General features: G+C 36.1%; 2 protein-coding genes and 1 pseudogene across 2 annotated transcripts; 1 reads left to right on the top strand and 2 right to left on the bottom strand.

Moving 5' to 3' along the window:
* Window positions 1–66: 66 nt before the first annotated feature.
* BNAC01G15910D lies at window positions 67–1877 on the bottom strand. Its single transcript, XM_013816047.3, has 3 exons — window positions 1426–1877; window positions 701–1061; window positions 67–388 (listed from the first exon to the last, which is right to left on the bottom strand). The coding sequence occupies exons 1-3, from the start codon at window positions 1822–1824 to the stop codon at window positions 204–206; spliced, it is 945 nt and encodes a 314-aa protein (XP_013671501.2). The 5' UTR covers window positions 1825–1877; the 3' UTR covers window positions 67–203.
* Window positions 1878–3411: 1534 nt separating this feature from the next.
* Window positions 3412–4686, bottom strand: LOC106374451 (2-keto-3-deoxy-L-rhamnonate aldolase). Its single transcript, XM_013814472.3, has 2 exons — window positions 4111–4686; window positions 3412–3891 (listed from the first exon to the last, which is right to left on the bottom strand). Exons 1-2 carry the CDS (start codon window positions 4576–4578, stop codon window positions 3535–3537), a joined length of 825 nt encoding a protein of 274 aa, XP_013669926.2. The 5' UTR covers window positions 4579–4686; the 3' UTR covers window positions 3412–3534.
* Window positions 4687–7542: 2856 nt separating this feature from the next.
* Window positions 7543–10092, top strand: LOC106373146 (annotated as a pseudogene).
* The last annotated feature ends 2416 nt before the right edge of the window (window positions 10093–12508 follow it).

The raw sequence follows: 12508 nt of genomic DNA, 5'->3' as shown, positions 1-12508 counted from the left end.
TTTATTTATTCTAAGTAAAATATTATGGGAATCAGATGTAATCTAAACATTATATGCTGTATATCGTTGAAATCTGAAAAATGTATATTGATTACTGATGAAGAAAATGTGATAAAAGACATTTAAAATCCAATTAATACATAAATCTTTAAAGAAAATATACAGTGTTTTTTTTTGCGTTTCTACCTTTTTAACTGCTGCATCTACATCTGAGCAGAGCTTGGAAATGGTTTTAACAGCTTCAATTTAAAGCAGAAGTCCAAACTTATAGACGCAAACGCAAATATCAAGACGCTCTGAGACACCAAAACGGCGCCGTCTATTCCATGAGAAAACAAGCTTTCCCAGCTCAGCTCCAGTGGCGGTCCTCTGCTTAACATACCAAGGCCTATTACACCATAGTATAAAATAAGAATCATAATTTTGTTAAGAATATTAAGACAGATCCAAAATAATACAGGTCAGAGGTTAATATTCAACTCAATCAATCAATTAAGTAAGAAATCATTTACAATAAATCAAATCATTGATAAGTATTCCATTACTGGAAGATTATAATTTAATCAACCAAAGTCAGGACAACGATGGGGATCATTCAGCTCACACTTCCAACACAATATAACAAATCAACCGCAAACGTAAACGTTTTGACCATTTAAAATGAAGTTAAGATAGAAGCAGTAATCAAAATGTGTGTTACCTTTGACAAACCCAAAGGCTGCAACGGCTCCTGATTTGAGATGACTATCGTCCAAGTCTCTTCTGATTACATACCTGAATGTGACACCAAACAGTGCACAGCTTGCAAAGGCTACTCCAAGGGGAAGAACAAGCTGCTCAATGGTCGAGACTTGAGAAAGAGCAAACGGGACTTCTGCAACGGTCCCAACCGCAGCTGCAATCGCTGCCGCTTTTGCTGATTCTAATCTCTCCTTGTCTTTATCAATCGAATATCCGTTTTCTGAACTTTTTGTTGCTGCGGTCTCTGCTAAGGACAAGGAGCGTTCTGCTTCCTCAACCATTGTTCTTGCTGCGACAATCTCCTGCTGGCATTCTGCGATCTTGAATCAGATATTGCATAAGATGAAGATGCTTTTGTCTCTCTTGTTATAAAATTATAAAAACAGTTTCATTTCTTGAAAAACATGAACTTACACTGTCTACAAAACACACTAAAGACTTTGGTCAAAAAGCCAGTAGACCAAACTCATGTTCTTAGACAATTCATGTAATGAACTATCTTCACACAAACTAAACATAAAGTCATACACAGACGACTGAAACTGTGTAACAACATGAACTTATCCTCAGCACACGAATTCACTGCTCAACGTAACCCTAATCCATACTCTAAAGAACCCTCTGAAACTCTCAGATTCCAAAGCGCAAAGAATCAAACTTTGTTTCCAGAATAAGATCACTCACCTCAGCGGCTCTTGATTCAAGCTTATCAACATAATCCTGCAACAACTTCGCCTCGAGTTCTTGCCTCTCAATCTCAGCGAGCTCTCTCTTCGCAGTCTCCACCCTCATCGAGGCTTTTTCCAGACCGTCAAGCAGACTCTTGTTCTCTTCTCGGCTCAACAGCTCCTCGACTTGGTTCCCGACGATACCGGACAGAGACTTCTTCAAATCTCCGCCGTCGCTCGAGTTCGCTGCATTCTCTTCCGGTGAACTACTGATTCTCCAGTTTCGAGTTCTGCGGTGAGGAGAACTCAGGGAAGACAGTTGAAAGTTCAGAGCTTTGGGATTGAAGACATAGCTTTCCGATACAATCAATGGATTTGATTTCCATCGAAGCGATTGTGGAGATAAAGTTTGCATTCTTTTTAAACAAAGGAAGAATGTTTGAGTTCTCCTCTATCTGGTTCATTCGATATGAAAACTAGGGACCACTGAAACGGTACGTGAAAAAACGGCGGCGTTTCTAGAAATCAACGACAATACTTTAGGTCTTCCAGTGTCCGAACGACATGCATTCTAGTGTTCTTTTTTTTTTTTAACACCCTAGTGATTCAGACACGTGTATTCGGCTTCTTAAATTAATGGCAAAATTGGTCTCGGAGCAAAAAAAAAATGATAATTATATCTTTTTATACAAATATCTATTTTGTATCATTTTTATCTATAAGACTCTTCAATATTTTTAAAAATAAATTTAATAAATAGTTTTACAAACAAAAAAAATTAGAAAAATAGTAATTATTGATAAAATACATATATGAACTTAGTGGTATTTTTTTCAGTTCTAAAATGTTTAAATCATAATTTTCAAATTCTGTTCTAAATCAAGTAGAAATGACATTCTACGAAGTAGAAAACGAAATCCACTTTTTCATTGAATCTACCATATTTAGAATACTTGATCTACGTAAATAAGAGTATTCTAAAAATATTTAGAATACACATTCCGCGCTTAACCTACCGATCTAAAATCTTTATAAATCAAAATCTACACATTAATATAAATCTAAAAGACGTAGAAACCGACTTCTACAGACTTACTGTAAATCTAAAATAAGTAGAAACCAAAATCTACATATTACTATAATTCAAAAAACCTGTAGAAACCAATTTCTACATATTAGCTGTATTCTACGAATAAAAAATCACTTCCTAAAAATATGAAAACAAAATATTTGGGAATATTCACTTTCATATTTTGAAAAAATCGATTTTTTTATATAAAAAACAAAAAAAAGGAAAAAAAAACGTGGTAACCTTCTTCTCACGCCGTCTTCTATATTTCATTGATTGTTCACAAAATTTTCACATTATTTTACCAAATCAGTGTGACATTGAGTGAGTTAAGGTTTATGAATCTGAGACTTTGATTTTCTCCCCCTTTGTTCGTGAAGTAGATGAGAAATTATGAGTTTCATCCCAAAGAAATCGAGTTTAAAGAGTTGAAATCGTGTTTGGTCGGTTCAAATCAAGTGGGAACCAAACCAGATATAACCGAAGAAAACCAGGAAATCGATTTGGAATACTTACCTGGGCACGGGATAGATCAGTCTATAATTCGAGATCGGTTGATCTATATGAAATCGACATTTGCCGATCGAGTGAAATGGACCAGGTCGATCAGTATATGCTCCGCATTTTTTTGTTCTGCATAATGATCAGGATCGATCGATCCGTTCGACCTTGTAATTTCGGATCGATCGATCCCACTTGATCGATCCCATTATTTATTATATTTAAAAATTATAATTTTAAGGGCATTATTGTCTTTTTGAAAATAATTAATCTAATAAAACATAAATTATATGAAATTATTCTAAATGGACATAATTATCATTTTTTCTCTAAAAAAACAATTTTCCCTGAATTAAATTAGTTTACTTTAGAAGAAACATAGTAACATACTATCGAGTTACTTTTTCTCCTAATCATTTTTTTAGATTAAAGTCTTTAAAAAGCAAACTAGATAAAGCGATTAAACTAACATCAAGCATGGTTAATACCATTGAAAATTAAAAAAAACCTAATATCCCAAATCAAGTCTCATGTTTCATGCTAAGACATAAAAGCCTAAACCCCTTTGACATCAACCACCGACTTCTTATTAGCCTTGACGTCATCAACGGCTGCCTTCTTGAACAAGGAGACGTCCGCTGATCCGAGAACAATGTGATACCCACGTGACCAGAGATCCGCGGCCGTGTCCTGAGCCGTAGCCATCCCGGCCAAGTAAGCTCCCCCTTTGACCGGATCAGAAGCCAGCACTGCCGTCTCCGCCGTCCACATGGTGGACTTCACCTTGGGGTTACCCGGGTCGTGAAGAAGCCCCAAACTCGCGCTTAGATCACGTGGACCCATCATCACACAGTCCATCCCATCAACGGCCACGATCTCGTTTACATTCTTCACACCTTCCTCAGATTCTATCTGTAGACTCGATAATAAAAAATATTCATGAGTTCACTTTTAACTTTTGTAACTTCACAAGTACAATTACAGAGGACAATATAATCTAACAAATTTCTCCGACAAGTTAAAGAACTAGACATTGTCACATGACTTTCACGTGTTCGTCTTCCTCATTTATTCTTAATCCCTAATTAACCAAAAAATCAAAACAAAAAATGAAAGTGGAAGAGATCGAACCTGACACATGACAAGTAGATTGTCGATGTAGTTCGCCAGGTAAGCCTCGTCAAACCCGAACTTGGAGTCCCTCACAACAGTGTACGCACATCCCCTAACGCCGTCGGGACGGTACCTGCAAAACGACACCGCATCGGAGGCAGATCGTCCATTTTCAACCATCGGGAACATGATCCCAGCCGTTCCGAGATCCAGGGCTTTTTTGGCCCAAGCCTGAGTGATGTCAGGGACGCGGACAACGGCCGAGCAACCCGCGGCTTCAATGGCGCGGATGCAGTTGATGGCCTCGCGAATATCGCCTGCTCCATGCTCCAGATCGATGATGATGAAGTCGTACCCGGAGAAAGCAGCGATCTCGGCGATCTCCGGCGAGAGGGAGAGGAGAAAGAGGCCGTAGAGGTTTTCTCCCTCCCGGAGACGGGACTTGAGAGACTTTTTTGTTTGAATCGAAGAGGTGGCGGAAGACATTGCGACTGAGAGTAGAGACCTTAAAGTGCGAAATGAAATCGGAGTCAACGAAGATGAAGAGAAAGCGTTAACAGAGATGAAGGAGACAGACAATAGGGTTATTCGATTAAGTAGTCCACGTGTCTTATAATTAGTTTATCTCTTCTTTTTTTTTAACAAAAGGCTTAAAATTCGTTTCTCTTGTTTACATAATTTGAGAATCAATGATATTTATAGTAGGAAAATATTTTCGCTGTGTTTATAGTAGGAAAATATTTTTATTTGTATATAGTTTCCTTAATAAAAAAGATTATTTATAACTAAAGCAGATATTTGATCTACCAATATCTCACAGCTATGGTAACTATATTATTACAAGATAAAGATTTTCAGTGTATAAACGAAGAAAGAAACCAAAGAACTAAGCTAGATTTGCTTTTCTTTCTGATTAGTTCCTTTTTTTTTGTGAACCTCTTTCTGATTAGTTCCAACTCTTTGAAAAACTCGGCGTAAGGATGCAGACCTGTGTTGTTCAGAGACATCGAAAATTTATTCAGCCCGTACACCGTCCTTGTGAAGTTTGATACTAAAGTATAAACTATATAAATGCATTTGCACTGGAACCAGAACACACAGGCATTTAGATTCTACGGCTAATGGTGTCTTTAAACTTTTGAAGTTCTTATAAACTAAGAGAAATCATACTTGGTCGGCTTCAAGGACGGCTGTGTAAGCAACGTCTTGTTCTTCTGTCAGTCGCATATTGTTACTTATTTCCCATGTTACGAGAACACTGAACTATCTTCTAGCACTCTCTGGAGTAAGGCTGCAGTTCTTGGGCCATCAATCTACAAGTAACTAGAACAAAGAGCAAACTAAAAATAAGAACTATGGCATCATCTTTCAAATCACGCAATGCCAAGCTCGAATAAATTAAAATAGGTCTCTAGTGTACTACTGCATAAGGGTGTTCAATCCGGATATCGGTTCGATTTCGGTTCGGTTTTTCCGTATTTCGGTTAGTAAAATATAACTCATTCTAAATTCATATTTATTTCGGTTCGGTTCGGTTTATATACCGTCGGTTTTTGGTTTATTCGGTATTATACCAAAACATAATTATTTAGTTTGAGATCATATTATATAAATTTTAGAGTCATATTGCCAGTGCAATCATTTATTAAAAAATATTATGTTTTCAAAACAAAATAAAAATAAAGACGCTTATACCTTCAGATGAAATAATTTTTTTTTTTTTTTTGACAGCAAAGCATTTACAGATTCATATTGACTCTGTAAACCAAATCGGTAACTCCGCATCCATGTGAACGACAAAGGACGATTGTTTCCTAGCACTACGTGCTAAGCTATCCGCCCGAAGGTTCGCCGTCCGAGGTACATGGACGATGTCTGAGTTGAGGAAACTTCCTTTGAGAAGCTTGATGTCTTCCAGATAGCTTTCGAATGCTGGTCATTCTTCTGGTTCCGAAACCATCTTCACCAATTGAGAACAATCCGTTGCAAACGTTACCTGAAACTGTCTTAAATTCTTCATACATTTCATTGCCCAAATCAATGCCTTTACCTCCGAATGGAGGGGTGAAAGACATGCTCTTACATTCCTTGCCCCTAACAGACCATCAAACCCCGGTAAAGTACTATGCCAGCCTTGCCCTGAAAATGAGTCCTTATCTTTCCATGAACCATCTACGAAGCACCATCGACCTGGTGTCGCTAGGGGAGGACTGATCTGTACCGAAAGCCCCCTCATTGGGTCATTTCTCACATGTGCTTCTGCCCAAAGTGATGATTCTAGTTCTGCTAATTGAAGAGTGTCCCTCGGATCAATATCCAGATTACTAAAAACTTTGGTATTTCGGGCTTTCCAAATATACCATAAAATCCATGCAAACTGATGATCATCCATCTTTGGTTGAACTCTCCAAAAAAGATGATCCACATTAGCAAATAATTATGTGATAGGAAAGATATTAGGAGATGACGGGATCTTAGATAATGCCCACACTTGTCGTGCCGGGGGACATTCAAAAAATACATGGTTTATTGATTCTTCCGGATCTCCGCATCGAGCACAACATATATCTCCTTGTATCCCTCTTGCCTTTAGATTTTTCATTACCGATATGGCAAATTCAGATGAAATAATCAAATCTAGAATTAAAATCAAAGCTCGAAATTTTGAAAATAAAAATAAAAAACAAAAGAGAAGTACGAAAGAAAAGTTTCTCCACTCTTCCATATTTAGTATTCATCAAAGTCATGCTTCTTCGAGTGAAACTTTGTTCGTTTATAAATAAGAAAAAAATTGTGAATAATTTTCTAGCTATTATCCATCAAATTTACAACCTTCACTTCAATTTAATCAATGTTAAAAGAAAGCAAAATGATTAAAAGAAGAAAATTAAGAAAATAAGAAGTCTCAGTTACAATGAATTGTTATTTAATTATATTTTAAGTGTTTTCCAAATTAGGAGTCTTTATTACTATAAAAATATGGTAATAATTATTAACAAAAGAATAACTTATATAACAAATAGATTTTCATGTGACGTTATAAAATATGTACACATTTACATGTTTCTACTTTTGATCGGTTTTGTTCGGTTTATTCGGTTTAGTTGGTTATAAACCAAACCATATCCAAATCCTACGGTTTTTATAAAATTATATTCATTCGATTTATATGGTATATACCAAAACCACACCATATTGTCTATTTCGGTTCGTTTCGGTTTGATACTGTTCGGTTTTACCATATTAGACAGGTTTTACCATATTAGACAGGTCTTACATCCTTTGTTAGTTTACGTCCATTGATGAACACAGAATTGGATAATAATGACATCATCTACATTACATCACGTCAACAAAATAGTTGAACAAAGGATTTCCATTGCAGTTCTCTGTTATTGTAGGCAAATAATCATTACTAAAACTAGCTAAGGGAAAACATTATAACAAATGCCAGAAAATTTTGCAATCTGATCAAAACAAAAGAATGTTCCTTTACCTGCAGAAGAAGAACAAGTTTTTGGTCATCAGCTGGCATAACCACAAAGCAAAACGGAGACCTTGAAGCCTTCAAGCTATTGGCCATCTTAAACCCCTCACTAGCTCTTAAGTCATATTCTTTGATATGGACACTTTATAAATGCTAAAATTTATTCCCTATCTTAAATATCTAAAATTGAATATTACGTATTTTGTACATTTAACTATGTATTCAATACGTACAACCCTAGTAGCGATATTTTCTCTCACGCAGCCGCACCTTCTAGCTTCGTTGTCTCTAATTCTTTGTCCAGACAAAATCTCTTTAAATATTCTTCCTATCGGTTTGAGTTATCTTGAAAAATGTTTTCCCGCATTTCCAGGCGCATCCCATTTCAAAATCTGAACCGTACTTCGGTGCTTCATAGGGCACAACCGTTACTAACCAAGCCAGCAGCACCCTCCACGGCCTTCTTCTCTTCTCAGAGATCTCTGAAAACACGCCTCAGAGAAGGAGAAAATCTTTATGGGTTATTTCTCCTTTCATTCTCGCCGGAGATGGCTGAGATTGCTTCGTACGTATGCCGGTTATGACTTCATCGTCGTGGACATGGAGCACGGTGCCGGCGGAGTTTGAGAGGCGCTCACATGTATACGCGCTGTTGAGGCAGCAGGATCTTCCACCGTACTCCGTGTGCCAGATAATTGTCAAGCATGGACCAAGAAGGCTCTGGATCTTGGCCCTGACGGCATTATGTTTCCGATGATCGAGACTGGTAAAGCAGCTTCGGATGCTGTCTCGTACTGCCGGTATCGCCCTGACGGACTCCGCGGCTGTGCTTACTCGATTGTGAGAGATTCCAAGTTCGGGTTCGACGAAGAGTATTTACGTAATTACACCGATCAGCTACTGATCATGTGCCAGGTCTTGCTCTTTTATCTGTATAGCTATATATATTTAATAAAAGTTTAACTTAGTTAGACAATATATATATATATATATATATATTTACATGTGCAAAATTTTGAGATATATTATACTAGGCGCTTTATTGAGGATTAGCGACTAGGCGAATTATTCGGGGCTTAGTTGAGGCTTAGGCGTTAGCAAATTATTGATTTATTTTATTTATATTATATATATATCTATATGATATATTTTAGTTTTTAAGTTCAATTATAAAACTATTATGAAGAATTATGAAAATTAGATATACAAAATAGAAAATATTAGACAAATTTGTAGATTTATAATAATATTATATTTTAATTTCACATATTTAAACAAATTTAAATCGATTTAAACCGATTTTAATCGATTTATGACAGTTTAAACCAATTTGAGTCGTATAAATTGGTATAAATCGGATTTTAAGAAAATTATTTCGGATAGGACCGAATTGCCGCCTAGGCGGGGGCCTAGGCACCGCCTAGACCGATTTTTAAAACCTTGTATTATATATACTAAATTTACTAATTTTAACTAGTTCTAAATGCAAACGATATTTTGTTTTGTTTTTGTTTTATAGTTTACTTTGTAAGCAAATATCTATGTGAAAGCAAAAAAAATTCATGTTTTATAATTTTATTATGGGTATAGATGATGGTATTGTATTAAGCAAAAGATGATGGTATTATATAATTTCATATATTTTAATTTAATTTAATAGTATAGATATAGTTGAACTTTATATATACGATATAGTTAAAAATAATATCGACGATTGTTTATGTGTTTTATCCTTGAAAATCCAGATAGAATCCGAGGAAGGTGTGAAGAACGTGAAGGACATTGTCGCCGTTGATGGGATGGATTGTGTGATGATGGGGCCGAGGGATCTGAGCGCGAGCTTGGGGCTACTCCATGACCCAGGAAATGCGAAGGTGAAGTCCCTCATGAGGACGGCTGAGACGGCGGTGATAGCTTCCGATCCGGAGAATGGTGGAGCTTACTTGGCCGGGATGGCCACGGCTCAGGACAAACCGGTGGATCTCAGGTTACGTGGATATCACATGATAATTGGAGCTACTGACGTGCCTTTGTTTAAGAAGGCAGTGGTTGATGACGTTAAGAGTTTTAAGTTTGGATGTTCGTAAAAAAAATTAGATTAATGCGTGGACTTCAAGATGATAACTATTTATGGTATCTAAAATTCAAATTCAAAGATATTTCGGTTGACAAATATAAATATATAATTATAGTTATGATTACATTTCAATTTGGTTGAGATTGTGACTTACGTTAATAACATTGAATTCGAATATAAGCTTTCCAATTTATATCTAACATTACATACTAAAATTATATCAATACTAATAAAAACAAGAGAATATACCTCTTTGTATTCAAAGCAGTGTTTTTAAAACCGAACCGACCCGATGGTTGGACCGGGTTCGACCGTGAACCGGTTATATAGCCGGGTTGATCTAGTAATTGGTTCGACCATGAATCGACCACATAGCCAGATTATATTTCAAAGTTATTAAACCAATAAAAACCACTAAAACTATCGAAAATCTATAAATCATCCATATAAACAAGAAACTAATTTATATTTATAATATTTTATGTTCAAAATTAATTTATATTTTAACTATGCATCATGTTTACTAATATTACTTTTATAATTACATACTAAAAAAAATATTAAACCATATTATTGAACCAGGTTTGACCCGGTCGAACCATATTGAACCGTGACCCAAAATTTTTCCGGTTCAGCTTCCGGTCCGGTTTTAAAAACACTGATTCAAAGCTAATTACAACTTTTTAAGGGGTAACCAATAGAACATGTGAAATCCTAAATAAAATATAAGATGGATCGAATAATTGGATCCAATTTTGGTCAATACATTAATGGGTCACGATCAAGTAAATGGATCACGAAGAGTTAAAGCCCATAGCGAACACTCGAACTCGAGACGAAGATTTCAAAGATCCAGAGATCGTGGAACGATTGCGGAGATCGCGGAACGGTTGCGAACATCACGAGAACATCACGCTATAAGAAGAGGTCGATACGTAAAGAAGGACACGTTGAAAACCCTAGAGAGAGCTACATCCATACTTCGACTTTGTTTTCATCCATCTTTAGATATTTTCTCTTAAGGATCTCGTTGTAACGTTCGATCTTTTTGACTCATTATATTCGATTTTATTCATCAATAAAAGTTCATTTTTGCCTACCAGAAACTGATTATATCGTTGTGTTCTAAAGATATCGTTGTCTACATCGTTTATCTTCCTTTGATTAAACTCTGGATCACTATCAAATTCTGAATATAGATTTTAGGATCTACATTTATTACAAATAAAATATAAATATTTTAAAACATTTTAATACAGATAAATTAAGTTAGTTATTTAAAGAGAAGTAGGATATTATATTTTTAAAAACTATCAACAATTTAATATTGTCTTACGAGCATAGTTTTCTACAACTAAACCCAACATATTTCACCATTTGTCTGTGCAACAACACCACACGTATTCATGTACATATCTTTAATAAATCCTACGCGTGTAAATCTTATGTCGTATATATAATAAGCGTTAAACCATAAGATCTCCATGTGATATTTCCTTTTTTTCTTCTAGAATAAGAAAATTTTACTCATCTTGAACATACTCTCCAATATGGTCCATATCTTGGTTTGTCCAAGTCAGCTACAAGCTGTCGTCCACTTCTTGATCACCACAACATACCATATTGTGTCGACGACTATATCAAAAGTTCCATAGAGCAAAAGCCTTGCATCTGTTCGACCAACGTTTGCATAAAGTAACATCTCAGCATCAGTGTCACCTCTGTCCATCTATTTATCGTTGCCTCAGCAACTCCACATCGACATGTTCCAAATTCCCACAGCTATTTGATTGTCCACTCCGACAGCTTATAAAAACTCAGTCAACACAGCTCTTTCAATCTCTCCCTTGGTTTCTGAGTTTTATAATCCAAACACAATCTAACAATATCAACAATAACATCTCTCTTGATGACTGTATAGTAAATTCTAAGCATACATTCAATGCTATTTGCAACATATTCTCTCTTCTTTCTAAACTTAGTTAGTTTGATACTCAACACATCATCTTTAGCTACCATCAATCTACGTTCAATATCTCCACACCACAGATATGTCATTGACTTCTCTCCCTACTCAAGTGCATAAAGTTCTCTCCCTGCTAGAGTACATAACTAATGTAAAACACACACACAACAAATACTGAAACTTATCACAGCATCAGAATCTTTTTTTCTCCAGTCGTGTTTCAAATCTGCTAGGCGTATTTTCTAGCTCATCCATCAATACAGACTCTGCTCCTCTTCTCTGGTATGTTCTACAAGCATAACTAGCTATTTCCAAGCTTCTCACCAATGATCTTGTTCAAAATTTCAGTAACCATGGAGCTCAAGAGTGTCCGGAACCATCAACAAGATCGCTGCACTTTTGGGTGATGTCATCGAGTCTTCTTTCGTAGCTGCATGCGATCTTAAAGCTTCAACAAAACATCTTCGACCTAGAACTTCCAGCGCCTGTCTTTATCTATATGTTAATTCACTTCTTGTATACACCAAGCTGATCCACTACTAGAATCACGTGCAAGACCTCTTCGCAAAACATAAATATAAGCCTCTGAATCAGCTGTGGTGAAGATTCATCAATCAACTATGACCTCAGACTCCGAATCCAGTTCTCTTCTAAGAGGATTTAGTTCTGCATGTCTTGAATGTCTTTGCCGAGTTTTAGCTCATTCCAGATTCATTTGATAGCTCATTCAATATCTCCACCAGAAATGGGAAAATATGAAAATTCAGATTAGATAGTGAACCAGTTTGAATAAGCTCTAGTAAAACACAAACCAACCGTTGCAATCTCAATCCCACCGTTGAATCTCAAACAAGTAGTATCATAAATTTCCCAACCAAATTTTAGC

The sequence above is a fragment of the Brassica napus genome, chromosome C1 (assembly GCF_020379485.1).
Source record: "Brassica napus cultivar Da-Ae chromosome C1, Da-Ae, whole genome shotgun sequence".
In the NCBI taxonomy this organism is placed as follows: domain Eukaryota; kingdom Viridiplantae; phylum Streptophyta; class Magnoliopsida; order Brassicales; family Brassicaceae; genus Brassica; species Brassica napus.
The sequence above is the reverse complement of the archived record's forward strand: the minus strand, read 5'-3'. Positions and strand labels throughout refer to the sequence as shown.

Excerpts from the sequence above, each read along its gene's own strand:
- BNAC01G15910D (XM_013816047.3), bottom strand. The coding sequence starts at position 1,824 with ATGCAAACTTTATCTCCACAATCGCTTCGATGGAAATCAAATCCATTG. Across the intron at positions 1,062-1,425 it reads TTGAATCAAGAGCCGCTGAG|ATCGCAGAATGCCAGCAGGA; the intron begins GTGAGTGATCTT and ends ATCTGATTCAAG. Across the intron at positions 389-700 it reads AGCCTTTGGGTTTGTCAAAG|GCCTTGGTATGTTAAGCAGA; the intron begins GTAACACACATT and ends ATGGTGTAATAG.
- LOC106374451 (XM_013814472.3), bottom strand. The coding sequence starts at position 4,578 with ATGTCTTCCGCCACCTCTTCGATTCAAACAAAAAAGTCTCTCAAGTCC. Across the intron at positions 3,892-4,110 it reads ATCTACTTGTCATGTGTCAG|ATAGAATCTGAGGAAGGTGT; the intron begins GTTCGATCTCTT and ends TCGAGTCTACAG.